Below are 26,949 nucleotides of genomic sequence, written 5' to 3'. Positions count from 1 at the left end.
TTATGTACGTACATAAATAACTAAATAAGACATTTATTTATGTAACATAACTGATTTGATAATAAAATTTAAAAATTATATAGACAGTACTCAACAAGATATAATAAAAGCTTATAAAATAATTTAAATTAAAAAATATAAGCATCATTAATATTTTTATATAAAAAATTTAACTCTACAAAATATAATAAATTTAATTTAAAGTTATTATAAATTAATAATACTATATATCCCCATGACACGGGATTTCTATACTAGTTATTGTTAATTCACTCATCAATGGTGGACGTTTATTTTATTTTTATTGAAATAAATGTCCATGTATTACGTTGTTGAGTTTTGCATTGAAGCAAAAGATTTAGCATATTCTAAATCTTTCTGCAACATAATCTTCTTAATTAAGGAAAATATTGAATACGGTTTTATATTTTCAAGATATTGTATCCTCCTACACCATATTTTATTTATTTTTTTATCTTCAAAATATTTATTAAATTTTTATTACTCTTTTAAATAATTTTTTTATTAGCCGATTTAAAATAATTTTTTCTTTAACTATTACCCTAATTAACATAATAATGTCTACTTAATTAAAAATAATTAAAAATTTAAATCATAACACATCAAAATATATTTTTATCCATAAAATAAAATGAAAATTTATATAAAAACATGTGTCTGTTTTTGTCATTTTAAAGTTTTTAGTTACTTAAATAATTAATTTTATGAAATACTTATCATTTGATCGGTTAACCGTTTTCAGTTACCTTCTTAACTATCAAACATAGTCCTAGTCTTTTATGTTTTTAAACAAATCAAATGATCTTTTCAAAACAATATTTTATTTTATTTTATTTTATTTTGGCACATAATTTTAATTTTTTTTATTAAGATGTGAAATTTGTTGTTTGAAACTCGTTTAAATAAAAATTATAAAATACACTGGATGTTGGAGTTGGAATCTCATAAAAATGAAAGTTATGAGCAATTAAAAAATAATTTAATATTACATTTTTTATTTTTTGTTGATATATTTACTTTTTGTGCAATTTTTGTTGCGTTTATATTTTTTTTGTTTGAATATCAATTGAGTTTTATAACTTTCATGCACATAAATATAATTAAAATAAATTTTATGTGTTAAATCAGAAAAAAAAAATTAAATTCATGTTCCAAAGTTTTATCAAGTATCTGAACATAGCTACAAGGATTTTAAAATCAAGAAATAGATACGGTGAAAAAGCTTGAAGGAATAATAAAATCACGTGAAACTAGAGCATGAATTGAATTGATACTCAACATGTTTGCTCATATAATCTCATATGCTAATGAAACTAATATTAATGGGTTAGTCTAGTCCGTGGTCCATTTTTTTTTCAAAACTAGTACGTGATCCGTTGCAACGATGATTTTACCGTTGTAACGAAAACAAAGAAAGAAAATAGAAAGAAGTGAGAGTGGAGATCCCCCGAAGGCCGTAGTCGGTAGATGTAGGCTGATTATTGAAATTTAATGATCCGTGTAATACTATTTTGCCATTGGTTATTGAATTAAAAAGAGAAAAAGAAAGAATAAATATTTTTATTTTTGTTATTGAATTTATTAGCTGTCACCTCATTAAGTTTGAAAAAATAAGTATGTATAAAAAAAGAGAAGAAAAAGAAAAAGTGTCTCTCTCACACTCGGTCTGAGACTAACTAACGACTTACCAGTAAAGAGACATTAATTAATTTGCAAAAAGAAGAAGCATTGAGATTGGGATTGGGAGATGGAGCGGAAGTGGAGCAGTGAATCTGGTGGGAATGTGATATCGTCGCCATCACACTCGCGTAATGGGCATTCTCGCTCCTCTTCGCTCACTATCCCCGGAGGAGGAATTTCAACCGTCAAAAGGACTCAGAATGTTGCTGCCAAAGCCGCCGCTCAGCGCCTCGCCCAGGTCATGGCTTCTCAGACTGCCGACGACGACGACGACGACGAAGACGATCTAGGATTTCGCTACACTGCTCCTCCACCTCTCTCTCTTTCCAGGAGCTCTGCTAGATCTCCATCTCCTGCGGTCCGATTCTTTCCCTTCCTCTCCACATTTATCCTATCCCATGCATGCTTAATTTACCAACTAACTAACTCTCATTCACCTGCTAGTTAGCTCGGAACCTCGTAGAAGAATCATCAATGTATCTTCGCCCAGCACCACCTGCTGCTGGTAATAATAGACCACCGCTAAGCCTCAGGACTCCAGCTCCTGTTCTGCCCTTTGACCCTCCCATTCATAATAATAATAAGCCCAAAGATAAAAGGTAATTTCTCATACCGCAGTCACTAATTTTCACCTGCCTCTTTACATTTTCTGCATCTTCTCTTATAGCCAATAGATCCATTTTGTGCGTATCATGCATGTCCCTTCATTCTTATGAACAATTACAACTCGGGAATCCATTACCGTTTATGTAACAAGTTTAATGGAAAATTTACAGATTTCCGTTTGATGCTGGACTCCTTCAACCAAAAGATTCAGGAGACCAGCGTGAGGCTTCTGCACTTCGTGATGAGGTTAATTACTTTGTTCTGCCAAATATTGTTTTCATCTTTCTAACTTTCTATGAAAGATAATTCGATTGAGGAACACACACCATTCTAAATTCACATGTACAAATCTCTGCTCTACCTACAGGTTGATATGCTGCAGGAAGAGAATGAAAGTATTCTAGACAAGGTACCATGATCTACTTTGTTCTGCCAAATATTGTTTTCCTCTAAATTCACATCATTTATAAGTATTCAAGTGTTTCTAAAATGCAGCTCAGACTCGAGGAAGAGAGATGCAAGGAATCAGAGGCCAGAGTTAGGGAGCTTGAGAAGCAGGTACTGGCTTTGTTTATTTTTTAGTTCCGACATATTGACTATGGTCTGCTTGTTCTTAGTTGACGCAACAGGAGTCCCTAATTTGTACTTGCTTACTGCACTGTTTGTGATTAATATTATTTTCCGGTTAAAATATGTTTTTGACCCCTCTAAAATTTTCAAAGTTCAGTTTTAGTCCTTTTATAATTTTGATTTAAATATGTTTTTGATCCTTAATATATATTCAATTTCGCATTTGTACCCTAATACACACACACACACAAGACTTGATGAGAAGACAGCTTGATGGGGCATTACAATGTTGTCTTCTGAAACAAGCTAAACAGGAAATAGAAGCAAACATGTATACACATAATTTAACACTCCCCCTCAAGCTGGAGTTTATAAATCATATGCACCAAGCTTGAAACATATAAACTGAATCTTAGTTCCCCTTCAGGACTTAGTCAAAATGTCTGCTGGCTGATCATTAGAATTGATGAACTCAGTGGCAATCTCCTTGGACAATAATTTCTCTCAAATGAAGTGGCAATCAATCTCTATGTGCTTGGTCCTCTCATAAAAAACTGGATTGGACGCAATGTGGAGGGCTGCCTGATTATCACAAAGTAACTTCATTTGTGCAACTTCACAAAACTTCAATTCTTGAAGAAGTGTTTCCAAAACAAGAGAAAGGAATATATCATGATGAGAGGAGAGAGAGAAACAATGGATGGGAGAGAGTTAGGACTAGGAGAGAGAGGAGAGCAACAGAGAGAGTGAGAGCAAGAGAGGGTCCCTACCTGACCATCGCCGGAAAGAGGAACGGGCAGCAACATGGCTACATGCGAGGAAATTGGAGAGACTGCCAGGATGTGGCATCGTTCTATTTTACACGCTTCCCGGACAACGCAACAGAGACGGACCTGTGGCACCATTTCAAAAAAATGGGCAACTTGCAGGAGATTTTCATCTCAAAAAAGAGAAACAAAAATGGCAAGAAGTATGGTTTTGCAAGATTTAGAGGGGTTAATGATGTGTACCTCTTAGAAAAGAAGCTGGACAACACTATGTTTGGGGGCTGAAGATGTATGTCAACATCCCAAAATTTGACAGAATCAAGCTCGAAAGGACTAAACCGGTAGCTAGGGGACGTACACACAATGAGCAAAAGAAAGAGGAGACCAGAGGCATGTACCAGTCATTGAAGCAAGGAGTGACGGCGGGAACGAAGTGCGGCTCATATGTGGATGCAGTGATTAGAAACATCCCAATACACAAGCCAGAGAAGAACACCAACCAAGGAGGATTGTACCTGCCACGGGTCGTGATCATTAGTTCACCTAGATATACCTCTAACAGGCCAAAAATGGCTTAAAGAGGCATGGGTGGGGAGATTAAGAAACGTGGCGATGTTCGACAGAGTAGAAGATGAAATCCCATGGGATATCGGCGCCAACATATTGCCGAAATACATCGGGGATGACATGGTGTTGCTTCTCGGACTCACAGACAGCAAAGCACGAAGACTGATGGATGAAGAAAATGAAGGGCAGGATTCACTCTTCTACTCGTTGGAGAGATGGAATCCGAAGCTGTGGATGGGTCACAAGCTGACGTGGGTTCGATGTTGGGGAATCCCCTTAACGGCTTGGGACACAGAGCAAATAAAGAGGATAGCGGCATGCATTGGCGACTTGGTGGATGTCAAGGATGATGTGGAGGAGCTGCGGAAGCTGGATATGGCGTGGGTTTTAGTCAAAACACCATGGAGCCCATTAATTCGACATACTGTGAGTGTACACATCCAAGGGGAGGTGTTCAATGTGCACATCACGGAGGAATGTGGAATCTGCCTAGACACGCACTCCTACGGACGACGGAGAGACTGGAGCTTGTCAGAGGAAATTGAGACGGACTGCAGTTACAGTAGTTCGCCGCGGGCCGCCACACCGTGGTCGACGAAACAAGTGCCTAAGTTAACAGACGCGACGGCGACCACAGAGGAGAAAGCAACCATCACACTCTCGCTGTCGGTAGCACCGAACGGCGGTTTCGCTCCCGCGCCAGCCAATAACGGAGAATGCAAGCTATTACCCAGTGGATCCATCGATCCACCTTACCCAACGGACAAAGGCATTATCCAATGGGCTTGTGCACCAAACCAGGACACGGTCAGCCCGGACCATACCTACGAAAGCAACTGCGCTAACACACTCCGGGGTGCCTTACACGAAAGAGGTGGGAGGCAGACCAGCGGAAGGTGTACCCCTATCGGGAGCCAAAAGTGCATGCACGAAATGGGCAAAATCTCTTAGGAGTGGACCGTTGAAGCATTGGGGAGGATGACACCTTTTTTAAAAGGGTCACGTGATGAAGGGGAAGCATGTGCAACTCGGCTAGATTTTGCTACCCACACCCCTGCTATATTACTAACTCAACAACACCATAGTCCATTTAAAAGAAAAGTTTGCCCAAATAGCCCGTGCAGTTTTTACTCACGAAAGACATGGCACAAAAAGAAAGAAGCCCAAAGCTGCAAAGACCCTTGCACAGCCTCGAGCCCATATACAGCCAAACCAGATCAGAAACCGCAGGAGTTAACTCACAAGCAACAAAACGAACTACATCCAGACATAAATCCCACTGCAGACATACATGTACAAGCAGCAATTGACGACACATTTTTGGCTCATAATCAGCTTCAAGATGTGGAATCCCCGTGGAAGGTGGCAACAGATTTGGGAGTCACTTGTTGGACATTGCAAACGGGGTACGTGTAGAAATTATTGGAAATGGAAGCAAGAGATACCAAAGAGGCCGAGAGGTTGGGAAATAGGAGGATGACCCCATGAATATAATTACCTACAATGTAAGAGGGCTAGGGAGGGGGGTCAAGTGGCCAGTAATCAGAAGGTTGGTCACCAAACAACACATAGATATGCTGTGTATCCAGGAAACAAAGAAGGAGGTCATTGATAGGTCCTTATGTCAAGCTATATGGGGGATAGTGAGGTCAGCTTGGCAACACTCCCTTCACTGAATTCAGCAGGTGGAATTTTATGTGTTTGGAGCGAAAAATCATTTATGCTAGAAAGGAAGGTTATGGGGAATGGCTTCATAATGTTAGCAGGGATGTGGCTTAAGGAGGCTCAACGTGTTCATATCGTTAACATCTACTTTCGCCTTGTGATATCCAAAGTAAAAGAGTGCTACAGGACAATGTTAAGCAGCTGAAAAACCTTCATTTTGGGGGTTTGTGGTGCATTCTAGGTGATTTCAACAATATTTGGAACCCTGCAGAGAGAATGGGTGTTTGCCAAAGGGGAGTGGAGGATGGCAGTTCTAGGGAGTTCAACGATTGGATTGCGGAGCTGAAGGTAGAGGAAGCATCATGGGTGGGCCAAAAATTTACATGGTCCAGACCAAATGGAGCAGCTAGAAGTAAGCTGGACAGATTCTTGTTATCCCCTGAATGGCTAGCTAAATGGCCTGGATCCTCCCAACACACACTGGATAGGAATTTTTCAGATCACTGCCCATTGTTGCTTAGATCCAAATGTGTTGATTGAGGCCCTAAACCATTTAGGATCCTTGATTACTGGCTCACAGACAACTCTTTCAAGAAGATTGTTCAAGATAGCTGGACTTCTAATCAACAATTTGGCTGGGGTGAATATGTATTAAAAGAGAAAATTAAAAGACTTAAAAGCAGTATCAAGACCTGGAATAGAGATCAGTTTGGTGATACTTTTAAGAACTACAAGAAGATAGAGGAAGAGCTAAACAAGCTGGAAGTGGACACAATTGAAAGATGCTTAGAGCCTTATGAATTGATGACTAGGAAGAAGCTTCAGGAAGAATTATGGGCAGCGGCTCTCTCACAGGAGTCCTTATTAAGACAGAAAGCGAGGTCTAGGTGGATCAGAGAAGGCGACTGCAATTTTAGATATTTCCACTTGTTGATCAATTCGAGCTGCAGAAATAATTGCTTAAATGGAGTGATGATAGATGGGTCATGGATTGAAGAGCCGACAGCAGTTAAAGAGGCAGTTAGGCTATTCTTCTTGAAGCACTTTCAAGAATCTGATTACGATAGACCGCATCTGGTTGGGATATGCTTCAGGAATATTGGCAGACAGCAAAATGAATTGCTTGTGGAGTGATTTCAGGAGGATGAGGTCAAAAGGGCTGTTTAGAATTGTGGGAGTGAAAAAAGCCCAAGCCTAGATGGACTTAACTTTAAATTCATTAAGCAGTTTTGGGATATTCTAAAACCTGATTTTCTCCGGTTTCTGGACGAATTCTATGTCAACGGGGTTTTTCCAAAGGGCTCTAATGCATCATTCATTGCCATAATCCCTAAGGTAGCGGATCCACTTTGACTGAATGACTACAGACCGATCTCCTTGATAGGCTGTATGTACAAGATAGTAGCTAAGATATTGGCCAACAGACTGAAGAAGGTCATGCCTTTCATTATAGATGAAAGACAGTCAGCATTTATAGAAGAAAGGCATATGCTATACAGTGTGCTAATAGCAAATGAGGTGGTTGAAGAAGCGAAAAGAAGCCAGAAGCCATGTATTGTGTTTAAGGTTCATTATGAGAAGGCGTATGACTCCATCTCCTGGGATTTCTTGATTTACATGTTGGGAAGAATGGGATTCTGCACCAGATGGATCCAATTGAGGGGTGTCTAAAATCAGCATTTGTCTCAGTACTGATAAATGGTAGTCCATCACCTGAGTTCTCCCCCCAAAAAGGACTTAGGCAAGGGTATCCCCTAGCATTGCTTCTTTTTAACATTGTTGCCGAAGCCCTAAATGGCCCAATGTCACAAGCAATGGGAAAAGTTATATTTAGGGGTTTCCCAGTTGGTCTAAACAAGGTGGAAATTAGTGTCCTCCAATATGCAGATGATACAATCTTCTTCGGTGAGGCTTCTATGCAGAATGTCAAAGCAATCAAGGCAGTTTTGAGGACCTTTGAACTTGTATCTAGTCTCAAAATTAACTTTGTCAAAAGCAGTTTCGGAGCATTGGGTATGTCGGATCAGTGGAAGATTGAGGCAGCCAATTATCTCAACTGTAGTCTGTTGTCTTTCCCTTTCACCTACCTTGGTGTTCCTATTAGAGCAAACCTAAGGAGATGTCAGACATGGGACCCTATCATTAGCAAGTGTGAGAGAAAATTAGTGAAATGGAAGCAAAGACACTTGTGTTTTGGGGGGAGGGTCACACTTATACAGTCTGTCCTAACATCCATTGCTATGTATTTCTTTTCATTTTTCATGGTTCCCAGAAAGGTGGAGGACAAGTTGGTGAGACTGCAGGGACGATTCCTATGGGGTGGAGCACATGATCAAAACAAGATAGCTTGGATCAAGTGGGATACAGTGTACCTCCCAAAAGAAAGAGGGGGGGGGGGGAGGGGGGTGGGGATTAAAGATATCAATACTTTTAATCTAGCACTACTTGGCAAGTGGAAGTGGAACCTGTTTCAGCACCAGCAAGAACTGTGGGCCAGGGTACTGGAGTCTAAGTACGGTGGATGGAGGAGTCTGAATGAAGCACCTAGAGTCAACAGAGAGTCTATATGGTGGAGGGACCTGAAGTTGGCGTCTCAACATCCGCAACTTGATCTTGCAATACATAATGCAACGACGTGGAGGATCGGATGTGGTGACAAATTTAGGTTCTGGGAGGATAATTGGATGGGGGGAGAGGGTCCTCTATCAGCCAAATATCCTAGGTTGTATGCCATCTCACGTCAGCAAAACCAAGTCATCCAGCAGATGGGAAGTTACAGGGATACAAGGTGAGAGTGAGACTTCAGGTGGAGGAGATCATTGTTCGATAGTGAGATAGACATGACTGATTCTTTCCTAAGAGATTGAGTGTTGTAGAATTCAGCCCCAGAATAGAGACCAGTGGGTATGGACAGAAGACACATCTGGTGAGTACTCTGCTAAAAGCTCCTACTGGGTGATGAGGGGGGAGACACTAGAGGAGACCCAAGATCGAGCTTTTCAGGAATTGTGGCAACTCAAGGCCCCAAATAAAATATCAGTTTTTGCATGGAGATTGCTTAACGGCAGATTACCGACAAGAGCAAATTTGAGAAGGCGACAAATTGAATTAGATGATAGCACTTGTCCTTTCTGTAGAAGCTCAGAGGAGAGCGCCAGTCACTTGTTTTTCCATTGTAGCAAAATTCTCCTTGTGTGGTGGGAAGTGATATCATGGGTGAACATTGAGGAAGTCTTCCCAATTAACCCAAAGCATCACTTCCTCCAGCACATGTATCTACCGATAGAAGGTATAAGGGCCAACAGATGGAAGTGGTGGTGGCTAGCACTGACATGGACCATCTGGAAGCACAGAAACAACATCATCTTCTCAAATGAAACATTTAATGCCAACAAAATGTTGGAAGATGCAGTTTTCTTGCTTTGGACATGGTTCCGGAATTTGGAGAAGGATTTCGCCACTCATTATAATCAGTGGTTCAGCAACATTAGCATAGGTTTTAAAATTTGATGTGGATAGCTTTCCTACCTATGTAGATTGCAATTGATCCATACCAATACTTCATGAAGCATCAAATGGATCCAACTCTCTGTACTACATGCTGTAACTTGTAATTTTTGGTACCTCTGGTACTCAATTATTATATATATATATATATATATATATATATATTATTCTTTGCTAATAAAAAAAAATTCTTGAAGAAGTTGTTTAATCCACATAAGTTCACATGTGACCATAGTCATAGATCGGTACTCAGCCTCTGCACTGGATCGAGCAACAACAGTCTGTTTCTTGCTTTTCCAAGAGATAAGATTCCCTCCAATGAAAACACAATATCCTGATGTAGATCTCCTATCAATAGGACAACTAGCCCAATCTGCATCACAATATCCAGATACTTGCGTATTACCCTTGTCTTCATATAGTAATCCTTGACCAAGAGCTCTCTTTACATATCTAAGAATACGCATAACGGCATTCCAAGGAAGTACTTCAAATATCCTAGGTCTTTGGTCTGGAAATGATTGAGTGCTCCTTCAGCTGGAAAATCTTAGTAGCATCATTCCCTGTAATCACTATATCATCAACATATACTATCAAATAAACACATTTCCCAGGGGATGAATGACAATAAAAAACAGAGTGATCAGCTTCACTTCGTTTCAACCCAAAAAGTTGAACAATATGATTGAATTTACCAAACCAGGTCTGAGGAGATTGCTTCAACCCATAGAGAGATCGGCGTAGCTTACACACAAGACCATACTCCCCCTGAACAACAAACCCAGGAGGTTGTTCCATATAATGTTCCATCGATGGAACTTGATCTCAGGCAAGAACTTGATCACGCACCTGATCAAAGTCTGAATAGAGACTCCTCAAGATAAGAACCATATTAGAACTTATCCAGCTTTCTATTCACTTCTTCCAGCGAATCAGCCATAAGGAAACTCTTCAACTCTTCCACTGCATCCCGAGCTTTGCCTATGTGTGCAATCATGTCGTGGCTGGTTTGCTTAAGGGTTGTGACCTTCATGGTTGCATCAAACAAACTCTGAATATCATTGGCAAAGGAACAACATGTTTTGAACAATCTAAGGATCTCCAAAACATCTGTCTCAACTGATTGCCATAAGACAGCACAGAGCTGATAATCTAGCTTTTCCCACTCAGATTTTCTGTCACTTGGAACAGTATCAATACCTTTTTCCAAGTGGTCATGGTGTCCTTGGCCGAGAAACCACAGCTCAACTGAAGCAGACCAAGACAAATAGTTCTTCTAGTTTAGTTTTGCAGTCGTGATAGTCGGGGTTCCAGAAAAGGAGAAGGCAGGTCCAACAGAAGCCATTTCTGATCAATGACGAAAACCCTAACAGACAAGGGTAGAGAGAAGCACAAGCTAACACACAAGCTTGCCGAAACGAAAAACCAACACCTGGAACACACTCAGGAGAGGCCGACGAAGCTACCGAAACAAATTGGGCAAGCTTCCGATGACTGCACGGCGGCACGTGGAATTCACGTGCCGAAAAACGCGCGAGGTTGTAACGGCGCGTGGTGGTGCATGGGAGTTCCGATGGCGGCGCGACTTGCAGGGGTTGGGTTGCGCTTTCAAGGCGATCCTAACCCTGGTCTCACCGGAGAAAATGGTGGCCGGAGATGGCGGCGGCCGATGGTGGACGGCGGCGGACAGAACCCGCTCTGATGCCAACTTGAAGCTTTGATATTTTAGTGAGTAGTAAAGTTCACTCACTTAGCTTAAGTTTTATTGCCTTTAACACACACACATATATATATATACACAATACAAGGCTTGATGAGAAGACAGCTTGATGGGACATTACAATGCTGTCTTCTGAAACAAGCTAAACAGGAAATAGAAGCAAGCATGTATACACATAATTTAACAAGACTCAATGCAAAACAAAAATTTATTACGGAGCAAGCACAAAAATCAGATATTTATTAGTATAAAAAACATATTTAAGCCCATAATTTTTATCTATTTTTTGTTCCTCTAATTTTGAAATGCACCACTTTTAGTACTCAAAGTAGTTTAGATGACACTTTATAGAGGGACGAAAAGTGGTTTAGATAGTGCTTGAGAATCAAAAGTAGTGCACTTCAAAATTAGAGGAACAAAAGATAGGCAAAAAAATTTGGAGGGACCAAAAACATATTTTATCCATATTTTCCTCTTGCTTTTGATTTGAGATTCTGTCTGAGCATAATTAGCATCATTTTTACCTGTGGGTTGTATTTATGCTCCCAGTTGGCTATTATAATTTACCATGCTATGCTAGGAGAATGTGGCCTTTTGCCCAATGGTCACTGCCTTTACCATTAGGCTAAGAGTTTGCATTCCATCCCATTATACCTCATGTAACCAAAAAGTAAAAGAATAATCATACCTGAAAGAGTTTCTCTCTAATTAATAGAACTTTCCATTTTTTACTTTTGAAATTTTATTACTTGACTTAGATATTTATGTTTATATATGTGAATGTGCCAATGAAATTTCTGTCAAGTCTTCATTTGCAGTTTTTAATCTTTTATTTCTGACTTTGTAGGTTGCTTCCCTTGGAGAAGGTGTATCTTTGGAAGCAAAACTCTTGAGCAGGTAAGTGAATTAAAGTTTAAACTGTTGTAAATGGGTTTTCCTTTACTTAGTAGTGTGTATGACACCCCCATATTACTAAATTGCAGAAAGGAAGCAGCATTGCGTCAAAGAGAGGTAATGTGGAGATAACTTGCACTGTAGAACTGGAAATTATACAAAACAAACTGTGAACATAGTTAATTTATATTATTAGAGAATAGAGAATGGAGATATTGTTTACCAAAATAGTAGGGTGTTCCATTTCTTGCTTAGTCCCCTAGTGAAAAAATGCCTTCAATACAGCTTTATATTTCACAGGCTGCGCTTAAAAATGCCAAAGACTCTAAGGATGGAGTTGATAAAGAAATCACATCTCTACAGGCTGAAATTGAGGTTAATATGCCACTTTTTTAACATTCTCTACACCGGTTGCTATATGTGTTTAATTATTTCCTCTGAAATAGAATGCAAAAGTTGAGACCGAGGCTGCAGTGAGACAGCTTAATGGAGCTGAATCTGAAGTAAAAGCTCTTCGATCAATGACTCAAAGAATGATATTAACTCAGAAAGAAATGGTATATACTTCCACGGTTGCAGGAGTAAATTGGTATTTGCTAGTTATTTAGAAAACTTGTTATATAGAATTTTTTCTTGTCAGGAAGAAGTTGTTCTAAAGAGGTGTTGGCTTGCTCGTTATTGGGGTTTAGCTGCAAAATATGGTAAGCCACTGTCTGTTTTAACTTCTTTTTTCTTTTTTCTGGGAGTAGCTGTTGGTTTTAATTTGAGATAAAGAAAATGCAGAATTGAAACAAACAGCAAGGAAGCAACGTGAATATCTATTTGGGAACTGCTGATGATTATTTTTTATTGAATATATACATATAAATACACTGAAATAGCAGAATAAAAAGATTATGCTCCTTGAATTTAGGAGCTGCTGCTGATAATGGGAAAACAAAATCAGAAACTAAATTAAAAAAAAAAAAAAAAAACTGATTAATCCTCTAACAGTACAATAACAAATTCTTATCAATTAACTAATTGACTTATTCAAACTAAAAATTAAAACTCTGACAGCATCTAAGGCATGTTCCCATCACTCCTCCTTGCCTTGGAGGCTGCAAATTCAATATGCTGATTTACAGTGCCTTGGAGAAAGACATCAACAGTCTAATCTTCTGTTCTAGATGAGAATTTTCTGCTGAAATACTGTTGCTTCCTTCTCATGATTGGGCCTTGGCATTTTCAGCTTTCAAGTTCTTAGTCGGGGACTTGAAACACTTCTCCCCAGGCTCAATTTTTTCAGCTTGCTCCTTTATTTCATCTCCTTTTTAGCCAAAATCTCATAATTTTTTTTCTTATAGCATCTTCACTTAATTGTATCAGCTTGTTTGTGAGCTCCTTCACAGTAGCTTCAGATTTTTCTTTAGTAGCACCACTTCTGGACTTGGGGGCTGCTATTTCAGAATTAGCCAATACAGTGACATTCTCTTCTATTGTAAATGCTATTTGCTCCTCCCCCAATGGATTTAAAGCAAAGCTTTTTCCTCTCATTTTTACTTTGAGAATATCTTTATCATTTGCATCTTTAATCAATCAGCTTTTGTTTTCGAACAACACTTTAAAACCTTTCTCAACTAGTTGTCCAACACTCAACAAATTTTAATCAATTTTAGGAACATTCAACATATCAGAAATGAGCTAATACCTCTGTTGGTTGAGATTGCTACTGTTCCTTTTCCATTCGCAGTGACGTACTTGCTATTTCCAACTTGAACCTTCAATGTGGTTAGTACAACTACTGCCAATAAGTCAATTTTGACTTGATTCAATGCTAGAGAAACATGTAGCAGCCAACAGGTACTCTTCTTGTACCTCCTCCTCTTGATCAACAGCCTTTGCAGTTCTCCATGTGGCTGATTCATGATTTTGCAAATAACAGCTTCATGCCCCATTTGATTACAATCACTGCACTTAGCATCAGATCTTCTCCAGCATCTAAATGGACGATGATCTTTCTTTCCATAGTGTTGACAAGGTGGATAAGATTTCTTCCATTTTCCTTTTACATTGGTTGATGTTGAACTTTTGCTCCCATTACATCAAAATCCTTGTTTTTCTTGTATTTGGGCAGCCAACAATAGACAAGAGATGAGGGAGAGAGACGAGAGTGAGAGAGATGAGGTACAGAGACAGAAACAGAGTGGGAGAGATAGAGAGAGAGACAGGGTGAGATACAGGAAGAGAGATATCACGAGAGAGAGAGAGCGGGTAAGAGAGACAAGGAGCGAGACAGGGAGAGGGAGAGTTAGAACACGACAGAGGGAGTCATGTCGCGATCGGAGCGGTTCGTCGTGGAGAAGGAGTATGGACCGAACGACTAGGCTTTATGGAAAGGCACGAACTACTGGCTCTGAATGGGTCCTCCGCCATGTCGATGAAGATAGCTGGACCAAGGTGGTATCCAGAAGATCAGCGAAGGCCACGAAGAAGCAACTGATAGAGGGACAACAATCTAAGTATTCGGAACCAGGGGGTCACTCTAAGTACTACAGTCACAACTGGAGAAGCAATCCCGATATCACTTCTTTCTACTTCACTCACTTTCCTGACGAAGCTAACGAGGCGCTGCTATGGGGTTACTTCAAGAAGTGGGGCGATGTTCGTGAAGTGTATATTGCTAAAAGGCTTAATAAGGAAGGTCGGAGATATGGATTCGTGAGGTTCAAGGGAGTGTCAGATGTTAAAGGGCTGGAAACGAGGTTGGACAATATCTTCATCAATGACTGTAAACTATTTGTTAACCTACCTAGGTTCGAGAGGGGGCTTCAGAAGGTAGACTCGAAGAACAAGAGCTTCATCGGGAGGAAGCCTATAGACAGACCCAGCAAGCATGGCGGGGTATTCACTGGACTTCCACCGAGAACATATGCGGACGTAACGGCTAATGGGGCTCACACAGGAGATACAAATAGAGAGGAAGAAACAACAACAACCATTTGTATCAAACCAGAAGAAGGGAGGGGGTACTGGTGTACTAAAGCCTGGGTTGGTAACTTAAAAGAGGTGATGGAGGTGGGATCTCTAGAGGACCGTATAGTTTGGGAGTTGGGGTACAATATTCGAAGTATATACCTCGGAGACGACATGGTTCTCCTGCCTGGGTTGTCTGATCACAAGGCCCAGCAAATCATTCGTATGGAAGCGGAAACTGGGAACTCCCTTTTCTATTCTCTAAGGAAATGGACGCCGGAATGTAGGCCCCGAAACAGGGTAGTCTGGCTTTAGGTATGGGGATTCCCCATTCAGGTATGGGATAAGGATAACTTCAGGAAAGCCGTAGCTGCCATCGGCGACGTCATTGAGCTGGATGATGATACTGAAGATCGCTATAGACTAGACCGAGCTCGGTTACTGGTCCGGACTCCTCTCCCGCCGGCGATCAGGACGGAGGTTCGTGTTTGTGTGGGGGACTCACAGTATCGGGTCTGGGTAGCGGAAGAGATAGGGCTTGAAGTCGGGTCGGCCCGGAATAGACCTGCGATGTCCGAAGGGTGGTCGGAGGAGATCCTTTCGGAGGATGTCGGAGATGCTGACGACGCCACCAATGACGGCGACACTCACCATTCCTGCTCGCCGGAACCGCCCCACGGGAAACGGACTCCGTCCGATATCCAAGGGGTAGAGGGGGAGTCTAACGGCTACGATCATGCTCTCGGACCACTGGGTAATAGCCAGGTGGTCGTTACCCATTGGGAAAAGTCAAAGGGTAGTTCCCTAGGCACTCAGGGCTCCAAATATGGCAAGCTTGACCTAAGAACCAGCTTTTCGGGACCAGACAAGGGAGCAGATTGCAATGAAGAGGAAATACAGCAACAAAAAGGGCACAATAATCAGCATTTGGGAAAGAATTTGAATGCTGAGCCAGTCGTACTAGCTGTCCAGTCCCATGTTGGGGAAGAAGATGACTACGACATGCAGACCCACTCTCACCTTATATCGGGGCAGAGTTATCACAGTATTGGGCCAGTTTGCAACTTTGGCCCAAACATCATGCAGGAGGGGTGCAATAAGCAGGAGGCTTATTCTGTAGCTCTTTCGGACGAGCATCAGGATCACTCTCAAATAGCTGATGACACAAACAAATCTTTAGGCCCAACTTCGAAACTCAAGGGGTGTAATAAGGAGGAATTATTAGCTGTAGCCCAAACCAAAAAAGGAACTCCAGACTTGTACTCCAAAGTCTATACTAGACAAAGATACTTCCTCTCCAAAGCTCGTTCTATGCAGTCTAAGGACAATCACCCCCACTTTCAAAAAGGGGAGGATGATTCAGCAACTCATATCGACAACCAGGCCAAGGTTAGCAATCAGAAATATGTGGAAGCAGGAACAAGACTCAAAAGTATCATTGAGTGTAATGCTGAGGTACTGGAAGAAGCTCAGCATTTATGGCGTATTGGAGAAAACATAGGTGTGGGGGCAACTACAGACGACCTGGAGATTCTTCAAAGATATGCTCTTATGGAGAGTCGAGATAGAAAAGAAGCTGGTGAGCTGGGTAGCAGGAAATTCTTAAAATGAATATTCTATCTTATAATATTAGAGGGCTTGGTAGAGGGTTAAAGTGGGCCTCTATCAGGAGATTGGTTGGGCAACACAATATAGATCTCCTCTGCTTGCAAGAAACAAAGAGGGACACTTTCGATAAGGCAGTGTGTCAGTCTTTGTGGGGCCAATCAGATTTTGAATGGGAATGGATTCCTGCTGTGAATACTGCTGGAGGTTTATTGTGTATCTGGAATAATAATAATTTCCAGGTTGAGGTGAAAACTGCTGAAAGGGGATTCATCATGCTGGAGGGAGTTTGGATGGCAGAAATGCAGAGAGTTGTGGTGGCCAACATTTATGCTCCTTGTGACATTGAAAGCAAGAGGCAGCTATGGGAGAAGCTGCTCTCAAAGAAGAGTCAGTCCCAGATTCAGACTTGGTGCTTGGTGGGAGATTTTAATTGTATTAGACATCCAGCTGAAAGAGTGGGCAGTAGACACCCTAATTCAGAAGCTAATCTTATAGCCGAATTCAATGAGTGGTTGGCTGATATGGAGATTGATGATATCCCCTGTGTGGGGAAGCCTTTCACTTGGGTTAGGCCTAATGGCTCTTGCAAGAGTAAGCTTGATAGAGTGTTAGTTTCTGATGCGTGGCTCTCTAAGTGGCCTGATAGTTCCCAACTCAATCTTGAAAGGAATTATTCAGATCATTGCCCCATCTTGTTGAACTCGAAACGTTCTGATTGGGGCCCTAAGCCTTTTAGAGTCTTTGATGCTTGGTTCTCTAACAAGGACTACACTAAGGTGGTTAGGGATTGTTGGTCTGAAAACCAGCCTTCGGGTTGGGGAGGATATGCTCTAAAATGCAAACTTCAGAACCTAAAATTTAGACTAAAATCCTGGAGTAAAGATATCTGTGGAGATCTAGGCAGCAAGGTGAAGCAAACTCAGAAAAAGCTGAATGATATGGAGGACTCTCTCACAGCTCACCCCTCTGAACAGGACATTCAACAGCTTAAAAAAACTCAGTCTGACCTTTGGGAACAATCTCTTCTCTATGAATCAATCATGAGACAGAAATCTAGAAGTAAGTGGATTAAAGAGGGTGATGGTAACACCTCTTACTTCCACAGAATTATTAACCTTAGCAGAAGAAGGAATAACTTGAGGGGGCTTCATATTGATGGCAATTGGGTAGATCAACCTGCTGTGGTCAAGGCTGCAATTCTTCAGCACTTCCAATCTAGATTTGCTGAACCTTCTTTGAACAGACCTAACCTAGATGGGGTTTGCTTTAATGTTCTGTCCAATAATCAGAGAGAAATGCTGGTGGAACCTTTTAAAGAGGAGGAGATTTATAGAGCTGTATGGTCTTGCGGGAGTGACAAAAGTCCAGGGCCTGATGGTTTCAATTTCAGGTTCCTAAAGCATTTTTGGAATGATTTGAAGCCTGAATTCCTAAGGTTTTTCTCGGAATTCTATGCAAATGCAGTTTTCCCTAAGGGCCTTAATTCATCCTTCATTGCCCTTATCCCTAAGATCAAGGATCCTCATCTTATTAGTGATTTCAGACCTATATCCCTTATTGGTTGTGTTTACAAAATTGTTGCTAAAGTCCTATCAAATAGGCTAAGCAAGGTCATGAATCATCTAATAGATGAAAGGCAACTAGCATTTGTAAAGGGCAGACAATTACTTCAAGGGGTTTTGATTGCCAATGAGGTTGTAGAGGAGGCTAAGAGATCTAAGAAGCCTTGCCTGGTTTTTAAAGTGGATTTCGAAAAAGCATACGACTCGGTGTCTTGGCAATTCCTCTTCTACATGATGAGAAGAATGGGGTTTCATGAGAGGTGGCTTGGGTGGGTAAAGGGCTGCCTTACAACAGCATCCATTTCTGTTTTAGTAAATGGAAGCCCAACAGAAGAATTTAAACCCCAAAGAGGCTTGAGACAAGGAGATCCTTTGGCTCCTTTTTTGTTTGACCTGGTTGCTGAAGGTTTGACAGGTTTGATGAGGGAAGCTGTGTCTAAAAATTGCTACAACAGCTTCATGGTAGGCAAGAATAGAGTTCCAGTCAACATCCTTCAATTTGCTGATGATACTATCTTCTTTGGGGAACCATCCATGGACAATGTCACAGCTATTAAAGCTATTCTTAGAAGCTTTGAGTTGGTATCTGGTCTTAGAATTAATTTTGCTAAGAGCCAATTCGGTGTGATAGGCAAATCTGAGGATTGGAGAAGTCGTGCTGCTGATTACTTGCACTGTAGCCCTCTGCAGTTTCCTTTCCTGTACCTAGGGATGCCTATAGGTGTTAATCCTAGGAGGACGGTGGTGTGGGAGCCTATAATCAGAAAATTTGAAGCCAAATTGAACAAGTGGAATCACAGAAACATTTCTATGGCTGGTAGAACTACTTTAATCAATGCTGTCTTGACAGCTTTGCCCTTATTTTATATGTCTTTTTTCAGAATCCCCTCAGCAGTCATCAAGAGACTCACTGCTATCCAAAGACAGTTTCTTTGGGGTGGCAATTCAGAAGGGAAAAAGATAGCTTGGATCTCTTGGCAGCAAGTGTGTGCTCCTAAAGAAAAGGGAGGGCTGGGAATTAAAGATATCAAGGTGTTTAATAGAGCTCTCCTCATCAAGTGGAAATGGTTGTTGTTCCAGCAACCGGATCATCTTTGGAGCAGAATTCTCTCCTCTAAATACAGGGGTTGGAGAGGCTTGGAAGAGGGTCCTCATAAACATAATTTCTCCTCTTGGTGGTCTGATTTAAGATCAATTGTTCAGCACAGTAGTATGACCGCTGTCAACAAGCAATTTCTTTGGAAATTGGGTGGTGGGGATCAAATTTTATTTTGGGAAGACTCCTGGGTGGGTGATGGCTCTGTTCTTAGAGAAAAATACCCAGATTTATATCAGGTATCTTCTCAAAAATTCCAGACAGTGGCAAGCATGGGGATTTTTGGAGAAAATGGCTGGGAGTGGAAATTTTCTTGGAGAAGGCACCTCTTTGATAGTGAATTGGGGGAAGCAACAGCTTTTATAGACCAGACCTCAGCTCTAAGTCCTGTTGCAGACTTGAAGGATGATTGGGTGTGGGGAGCTCAACCAACGGGAATCTTCTCTACAAATTCTGCTTACAACTGTCTCAGATCTGAGCAGCCTCTCCATCAGCCAAACAGTGGCTTTAGACAGCTTTGGGAAATCAAAATCCCCCCTGCAGCTTTATCCTTTGCATGGAGATTACTCTGGGATAGGCTTCCTTCTAAGGATAATTTAATTAGTAGGCAGATTGTCCTCCAAAACGTCCTTTGCCCTTTTTGTCAAAGCCAAGTGGAATCTGCTTCCCACCTTTTCTTCACTTGTTATAAAGTTATGCCATTATGGTGGGAATTCAACTCATGGGTGAAGGAAGATAGAGTTTTGCACAGCAAGCCTATGGACAACTTTCTTCAGCATTGTTCTTTGGCTGGATCGCGGAATTCTAACAGAAGGAGGAAGATTTGGTGGATTGCAGCTACCAGATCCATTTGGAGCCTTAGAAATGACATGGTTTTTAACAACCAGTCCTTTGACATATCTAAATTGATGGACAGAACTATTTATCTCACTTGGTCTTGGTTGAGGGGATGGGAAAAGGACTTTACTGTTCCTTTTCACCAATGGTCCTCTTGTATGTCTTTGCCTTTCATTTAATGTGTCTTTTGTAGGGATGGGTTTTGTTGTTGTTTGGTGGATGTTGGTTATTTTTCTGTGTTTTAAGGGATGTTTCTCCTTGTAAATTCTGTAGTACCTCTGGTACTATGCTTTTCTTTATAATATAATATTATCTTTGGCCATTCAAAAAAAAAAAAAAAAAAAAAAAATTTGGGCACATTTTGCTGCTAGGCTAGTAAAGCTCCTTCAATAGTATGATCTTACCTCATAAGCCTTCGTTGCTCCTGGGCCTGCAAAGCATGCAATACTTCTGACAAAGTGATCTTAGACGACAGATCTTTTCTGTTCTCCAAAGTGGTTATTGATGCTTCATATCTCTCTGGTACCGTAACTAGAATTTTTTCAACAATTCTGGAATCTGTAAATTTAGTGCCCAACAATCTAACCTTGTTAGCAATGCCAAGCAATCTGTCCGAGTAATCTTTAATTGTCTCAGACTGTTTCACTTTTTGCAGCTCAAATTCCCTCATCAGGTTTAGCACTTGCATGTGTCGAATTCTATTGTCCCCCTCATATTCTTCCTTCAAATAGTCCCAAATTGCTTTGGGTATCTTGAGGATCATGCTTTTGGTGAAGATCATTTGTGAAACACCAACAAACAAACATGCCCTTGCCTTCGCCTTCTTGGATTTTCTCTCTTTATGATTCTTTATTTGGGTTATGGTGGGATTTTCAGGCAGCGGATGCACTTCATAATCCTCTTCCACAACATCCAACAAATCCAAAGCCTCCAGGTAGGATTGCATTTTTGTGAATGTATGAATACATGATTTTGATGATGGCAAAGTAAAATCAAACAGGGTTGCTTCACAAGAAAAACATTACTTCAAGATTAATACAAGATTGTTTCAACAAACAAAGCTTTGTTTCAAGATTCACTAAAGATCAAGCCTTGCCTCAAAACAAAGTGTTTCCAAGACATCCAAGGCTCTGGGTAATGTTAAAAAGGGTTTTGAATTTGAATTTTGAACCTGTAATCGATTACCAGATATTTGTAATCGATTACCAGCAACGGAACTTTTGAAATTCAAATTCAAAAGTCATGACCCTTCAAAATATAACTGTGTAATCGATTACCAGAAACCTATAATCGATTACTAGTGAAAATTTTCAGAAAAAGTTTTTTGAAAAAACACATCTCTTCAAACCATTTTGAAGAGACACGAAGGACCTATATATATGAGTGTCTAATTTCAAAAAGGAAGAGAGAAATATTCCAAGAGAACTTCATTACCAAATGCTTTCTCAACAACTCTTAGGCAAACACTTGCAAATCCATTAAGAGTTCATCCATGAAATTCAATTGTAATATTCTTCTCTTAAAGAGAGAATTCTTCTTCTTCTTCTTAATCAAAGAGATTGATTAAGGGACCGAGGGTCTCTTAAGTTGTAAGGATTTCTGAACGCAAGAGATGGGTTGTCCCTGTGTGGTTCAGACTTTGTAAAAGGAGTTTTACAAAGAGAATGAAAAATCTCAAGTGGGTTGCTTGAGGACTGGACGTCGGCACGGGGAGTGGTCGAATCAGTATAAATCGAGTTTGCATTTCTCTCTTCCCTTATCTCATTTATATTATTGTAATTAATTTTGTCTTGCATGTTTAAATAACATTATTAAATTGATTGTTGTTTCTACTTCTGCATTCTGAGCCTATCATTTAGAAGGAGGTTAAAAGTTTGTTAGTGGAAAATTAATTCACCCCTTCTTAAGATAATTGAGGTCATTTGTCCAACAATTTTCACTTCCCAAAGATCATAACTCTCCCCATCAAAGACAGGAGGAGAAACTTGCAAGAAACTTGATTCGGCATCCATTTCACAGGTCCCTCAAGAAGAGTGCTCTAGTTGTTGGTTTTAATTTGAGATCAAGAAAAAGCAGAAGAGAAAAAAAAAACAGCCGGGAAGCAACCTGAATATCTATTTGGGAACTGCTGAAAGTTATTTTTTATTGAATATATCAGAATATATAAATACACTGAAATAACAGAATAAAAAGATCATGCTCCTTGATTTTAGGAGCTGCTCCTGATAATGGAAAAACAAAATCAGAAACTAACTTAAACACAAAAATTGATTAATCCACTAACAGCACAATTACAAATTCTTATCAATTAACTAATTGACTTATTCAAGCTAAAAATTAAAACCCTGACAGCATCTAAGGCACATTCCCTACAGTAGCATTATCACATCTCTAAATGGCATAACTAATGAGCCATTTTAAATTTTTAATATCAATTGACTCCATATGTCAATCACTATTACAGAACCTGAATAAGCTTTCAGAGCTGTTTATCATAATCTTTTCACCATTTATTCATGTTAGTATTATTGTTAAACTGACAAGTGATGGTTACATGTTGGGCTTGCTGGCATGTTGGGACATATAGCTCCAAAATAAACAAAGCTACAATTGTTAGTGATTTATCTTCCTTTTTGTTTTTCTTCTGGGGATGAGGCAAAACTCAAAAGAATCTCTTAGCAGCACTGGAATACATTACCAAGGCTTTTAAGTATCACTTTTATAATTTTTGTATGATTGAATGCTTATAAAATTCTACTTTGTCTGTATATCTAGTTTGAATTCAACCGATGTGGATAAGTGAACAATTTCATGATTCATTTACTGCTGTTTTCTATCTAGTGTAACTTTTTCCATGGTTTATAGGCATCTGTGCAGATGTTGCAGTTTCAAAGTATGAACTTTGGTCATCCTTAGCCCCTCTTCCGTTTGAGGTTGTTGTTTCTGCTGGACAAAAGGCTAAGGAGGAATGCTGGGAAAAAGGCATGAAATAAAGATTTGGACTCTACAGTTCATATTAGTTTGGCTGCATAGTAGGGCAAATCTATGCTCTATGTTATATTTTTCCTTATAGTGATGATTTTCATTATTCTATATTTCTATTGCATGGACATGTGAATTTTCTAGAGATAATTGTTATGATTTTTAAGCAGGTGATGATGCAACAGAGAAGAGGAGCAAACTTGTTCCTGACTTAAATGATCTTACTGGAGAAGGAAATATTGAAAGTATGCTTTCAGTTGAAATGGGACTAAAGGAGCTTGCTTCTTTAAAGGTTTTCTTCAAATATTTAAAGGTTTGCTTGACGTTCCTCAGTTACAGGCAATTCAGTTATCTAAGCTTTTTTTTTTTGTCATGTTCCTCTGCAAGGTTGAGGATGCTATTGTGCGAGCACTAGCCCAACAACGGCGTCCAAATTCTGCTCGACAATTAGTCTCAGGTATGTGTTCCTACTGTTGTCACTATTCTTGTTATCTTGTTTGTGTGGATTGTCAACCCAAATCATGTACTTTTATGACTCTTTCAAGAGAGATAAAAGGGAAGCATACTAAAAACCACACAAACACACACATGAGAAGGGATTGGTTTACATCAGTGTAAGTCAAACTCAATCTTATGCCTTTTAATAACTTTACTAGATAATTTTATTTCAAAATCCACTATCAGATTGCTAAGTTCTATCATATAGATCATATATTGTTCATATCATCTGTAACTATTGAAGTGGATATTATTCCTTTATTTCTCGATTATCACTGATTAAGATTTAGTATATATAAGAGCATTACCGTTTATATTTAAAAATTAGAAAATAATCAGTTTTCTCATATTTTGACTCATATGGAGGACCCCCTTCAAGTAGGAATGAATAGTGAATTTTATCACCCCTACACAGCCAGTCTAGCATCAAGCATAGAATATAAATGCAGTCAAGCATCAATCTTCTCTCCTTCAGCATCAAGCATAGAATAAGAATTCTTGGCGAGAGGAGCATTGTCATAGTCCTTGTAGCCTTGGCCAGTCAACCACAATTTTCTGTTAAAGGTTAATTATAGTTGCTTTCAACTAATTTGTCAGTAGAGAGAGGAGCATTGTCATAGTTGGTGAAAATAGGGGGTCTCCTCCTTTAGGGTATCGTGGCATCAGCACCAGCCATGATTCGGATCATGAGGTGCAAAATAACACCCACAGGATATGTCATTGGATTTAAGCAAGTGTATTCATCAGCTTAAAGCATTTGTCATTAGATTTAAGCGATGTACTCATCAGCTTAAAGCATAACGGAAAAGGTGGGGCCAAATTTGAAGAGAGGGCAGCAAATTGGTGATTTAAGCAACACCAATGGCAATTGGAGTTGGAAGTGGCACATCGACTATGTATCAAATGGCATTAGAATGCACATGCAGGTGTGTGGAAGGATGAACAACAGATATTCAGGGGCTTGTTGATCAGAGCACAGTGCACTCTAAACAGGATGGTGGCAATGGTGGGGTGGTAGGCCACGGACATAAGTGAATAGGCTGTGGGAAAATTCCTGTGGAGGCAAGGCAACTAACTGGGAAGAAGACATGGCTGACTGTAGATAATTTTTATTGGAAGACAGTGAATCCATGAAATGTGCATGGATTTGGGTTGCCTCTCTATTTGACTGTTTTTAAATGCATTAAATCTGTCGGATTGAAATCCATCTTTCTTATGTACTAATAACATTCGGTACACTTTTGGCCATCTCCAGATATTAAATCACCTGGGGACCCTAAGTTTATGGAAGCATTTGGTAAGTTTTCTCCCACCTATTATTAGCTGAAATAGCTATGCATTGTCCCTTTTCTGCAAAATGCAAAATGATAAGTTAAAACTATGCTAAATATCTTTGTTTTTATGTAGAATTGAGTCCAGAGGAATCTGAGGATGTTCTTTTCAAGGAGGTGTCCTGTTCTCTTATGAACTATTCATGCTTTTTATTATTATCAGCTTCTTGGAATGTCTGTATATTGCAGTATATTTCATTTTTTCTCTACGAGAAGGCATGCTTTTCTAGATTCTGGATTACATGATTCTTTGATTTTAATTTTTTGTAAGATGTACTTTTTAATGATTTACCTCCACCTCTTCATAAATATTGATGTCTTGTACCTTGTTTGGATTAGTAACCAGTGAAGGTGACATTTACTCTCATGGTTCTCACTGTCTGACTAGAAATGTGTGCTTTGTATTACTGAAACATGCCTTCCTTGTGAATTTACTCTTCGTGGACAGGCTTGGCTGACATATTTTTGGAGAAGAGCCAAGGCTCATGGTATAGAGGAGGACATTGCCAAAGAACGTCTTCGGTTTTGGATTGGTCGGAGTGGGCATTCACCTACCTCACATGATGCCGTTGATGGTAGTGTCCAACATTTTTCTTTTAATTAATTACTTACTAGTACTCATGGACGTATCAATCCAGTATTGTGCCAATTGGTTTGAAAAAAAAAATGTTTAATTAAGGTGTCAACATTAACATATTTCTTGAGTTGATGCTTTGCTAGTTGCTACTGATCACCTTTAATCATGGAAGACATAGTTGAATAACACCTTAAAGGACGAGAGTCTTCTTTGTTAATGGAGACTTACAGGAGCCGTGTTTATGTTATGTCGGACTTGTATTTGCCACTTGTTTCAGACACAACATTACACTTCAAAAGCATCCATGCGCTTGGAATTTTTATGTAGTACCGTTCCCGCGTTCTGCCTAGCAGTGCATTAGGGTTACTGTTCATGTCATATACCATGTGCCAAAAACATAGATAACTGTTCCTTCTCTCTGCTTCTTTATTCCATGCCAATTTACCTAGGGATGCTAAATTAGTTTGCGTATCTGACTTTTCTCCTATTTTGCTAGTCTTCTCATAAAACACATAATAGATATATGTTTTAATTTTGCCCCAATTGACAATGACTTTAAGTAGGTTTAGGGATGAATTCTTGCTTGGTTTTCTTGAGAAAATTTGCATTCAGTTACTTATGTGGATTTTTTAAATTCCAGCTGAGCAGGGACTTTCTGAACTGAGGAAATTGGGGATTGAACATCGACTTTGGGAAGCATCCAGAAAGGAAGTTGATCAGGACTTTACTATTGCACGAAAGCTGCTGACTTGACCTGAAATTTGTGCTTAATTTCCTTGCAAGGTTTGCTGATTTATACATATGAATTGTGAATTTCATCTTCCTTATGGAGACTGTCACCTTCCCACTTTTCGTTCAAACAAGGTTACTCTTACTGTTAAGCTCTAGGTATAGTAACTGTTATGATAAATGCATGTTTCCAAGACATTAAATGCATGTATCATTCATATAGTACCTTATTTATAAATTTATATAAGATATAAATATTTTATAACAAGTTATAAAATTACTAAAATGTCAATAGTTGATTTTTTACTTCACGATTGTAAATATACTTAATCCTTTAAAATATTATTCTTTGAGTTCAAATCTTGGACTGATATGTAATCATGTATGTATCAAAACCTCTGAAGAAAGTTAGTATGTATGTATTAAGAAAGTGACTTATTTTTTATTTTATAAATGTTATTTTATTTTAATGTTTAATTATATTTTAAAGTTTTTCAAGATTAAATCCGAACTGGATCATCTTGATAAATTTGAGACAATATCAGGTCAACTTGACCTATTGTTTTTTTATAACTAATTTATTATTGTAATATATCAATTTTATCATTGTATATAATTAAATTGTAGAATACAAGAAGAATAGAACTTAAATTAAGGTATCTATTTACAATATATATTTCAAAATAAATAATATCATTATAAATATAATAACATGTTATATAAAATAGGTTTAAATACCTTTTTTAGTCTTATAGTTGGACTTGCTTTTCAATTTGG

General features: G+C 39.4%; 2 protein-coding genes across 7 annotated transcripts; both read left to right on the top strand.

Annotated features, from left to right (window-relative positions):
• Positions 1-1,648: 1,648 nt before the first annotated feature.
• Positions 1,649-26,375, top strand: LOC100779579 (coiled-coil domain-containing protein SCD2). Of its 6 annotated transcripts, none has more exons than XM_003556540.5 (17): positions 1,655-2,059; positions 2,146-2,300; positions 2,478-2,553; positions 2,675-2,716; positions 2,803-2,865; positions 11,951-12,000; positions 12,087-12,114; positions 12,298-12,372; positions 12,444-12,554; positions 12,638-12,698; positions 22,921-23,037; positions 23,208-23,329; positions 23,425-23,494; positions 24,791-24,832; positions 24,943-24,983; positions 25,315-25,441; positions 26,084-26,375. In XM_003556540.5, the coding sequence occupies exons 1-17, from the start codon at positions 1,769-1,771 to the stop codon at positions 26,194-26,196; spliced, it is 1,584 nt and encodes a 527-aa protein (XP_003556588.1). In that variant the 5' UTR covers positions 1,655-1,768; the 3' UTR covers positions 26,197-26,375. The 6 variants fall into 6 exon arrangements, 5 of the variants coding, with proteins under 5 accessions (XP_006606606.1, XP_040869546.1, XP_040869547.1 ...); XM_014772697.3 differs by having other exon boundaries at positions 1,921-2,059; positions 2,150-2,300; XM_006606543.4 differs by lacking the exon at positions 24,943-24,983 and having other exon boundaries at positions 1,649-2,059; positions 26,084-26,095.
• Positions 2,872-7,957, top strand: LOC113000758 (uncharacterized). Its single transcript, XM_026127506.2, has one exon. The coding sequence runs from the start codon at positions 4,257-4,259 to the stop codon at positions 5,160-5,162; it is 906 nt and encodes a 301-aa protein (XP_025983291.1). The 5' UTR covers positions 2,872-4,256; the 3' UTR covers positions 5,163-7,957.
• Positions 26,376-26,949: the final 574 nt, after the last annotated feature.

The sequence above is a fragment of the Glycine max genome, chromosome 20 (genome assembly GCF_000004515.6).
Source record: "Glycine max cultivar Williams 82 chromosome 20, Glycine_max_v4.0, whole genome shotgun sequence".
NCBI lineage: Eukaryota > Viridiplantae > Streptophyta > Magnoliopsida > Fabales > Fabaceae > Glycine > Glycine max.
This window is presented reverse-complemented; position numbering and strand designations above follow the sequence as displayed.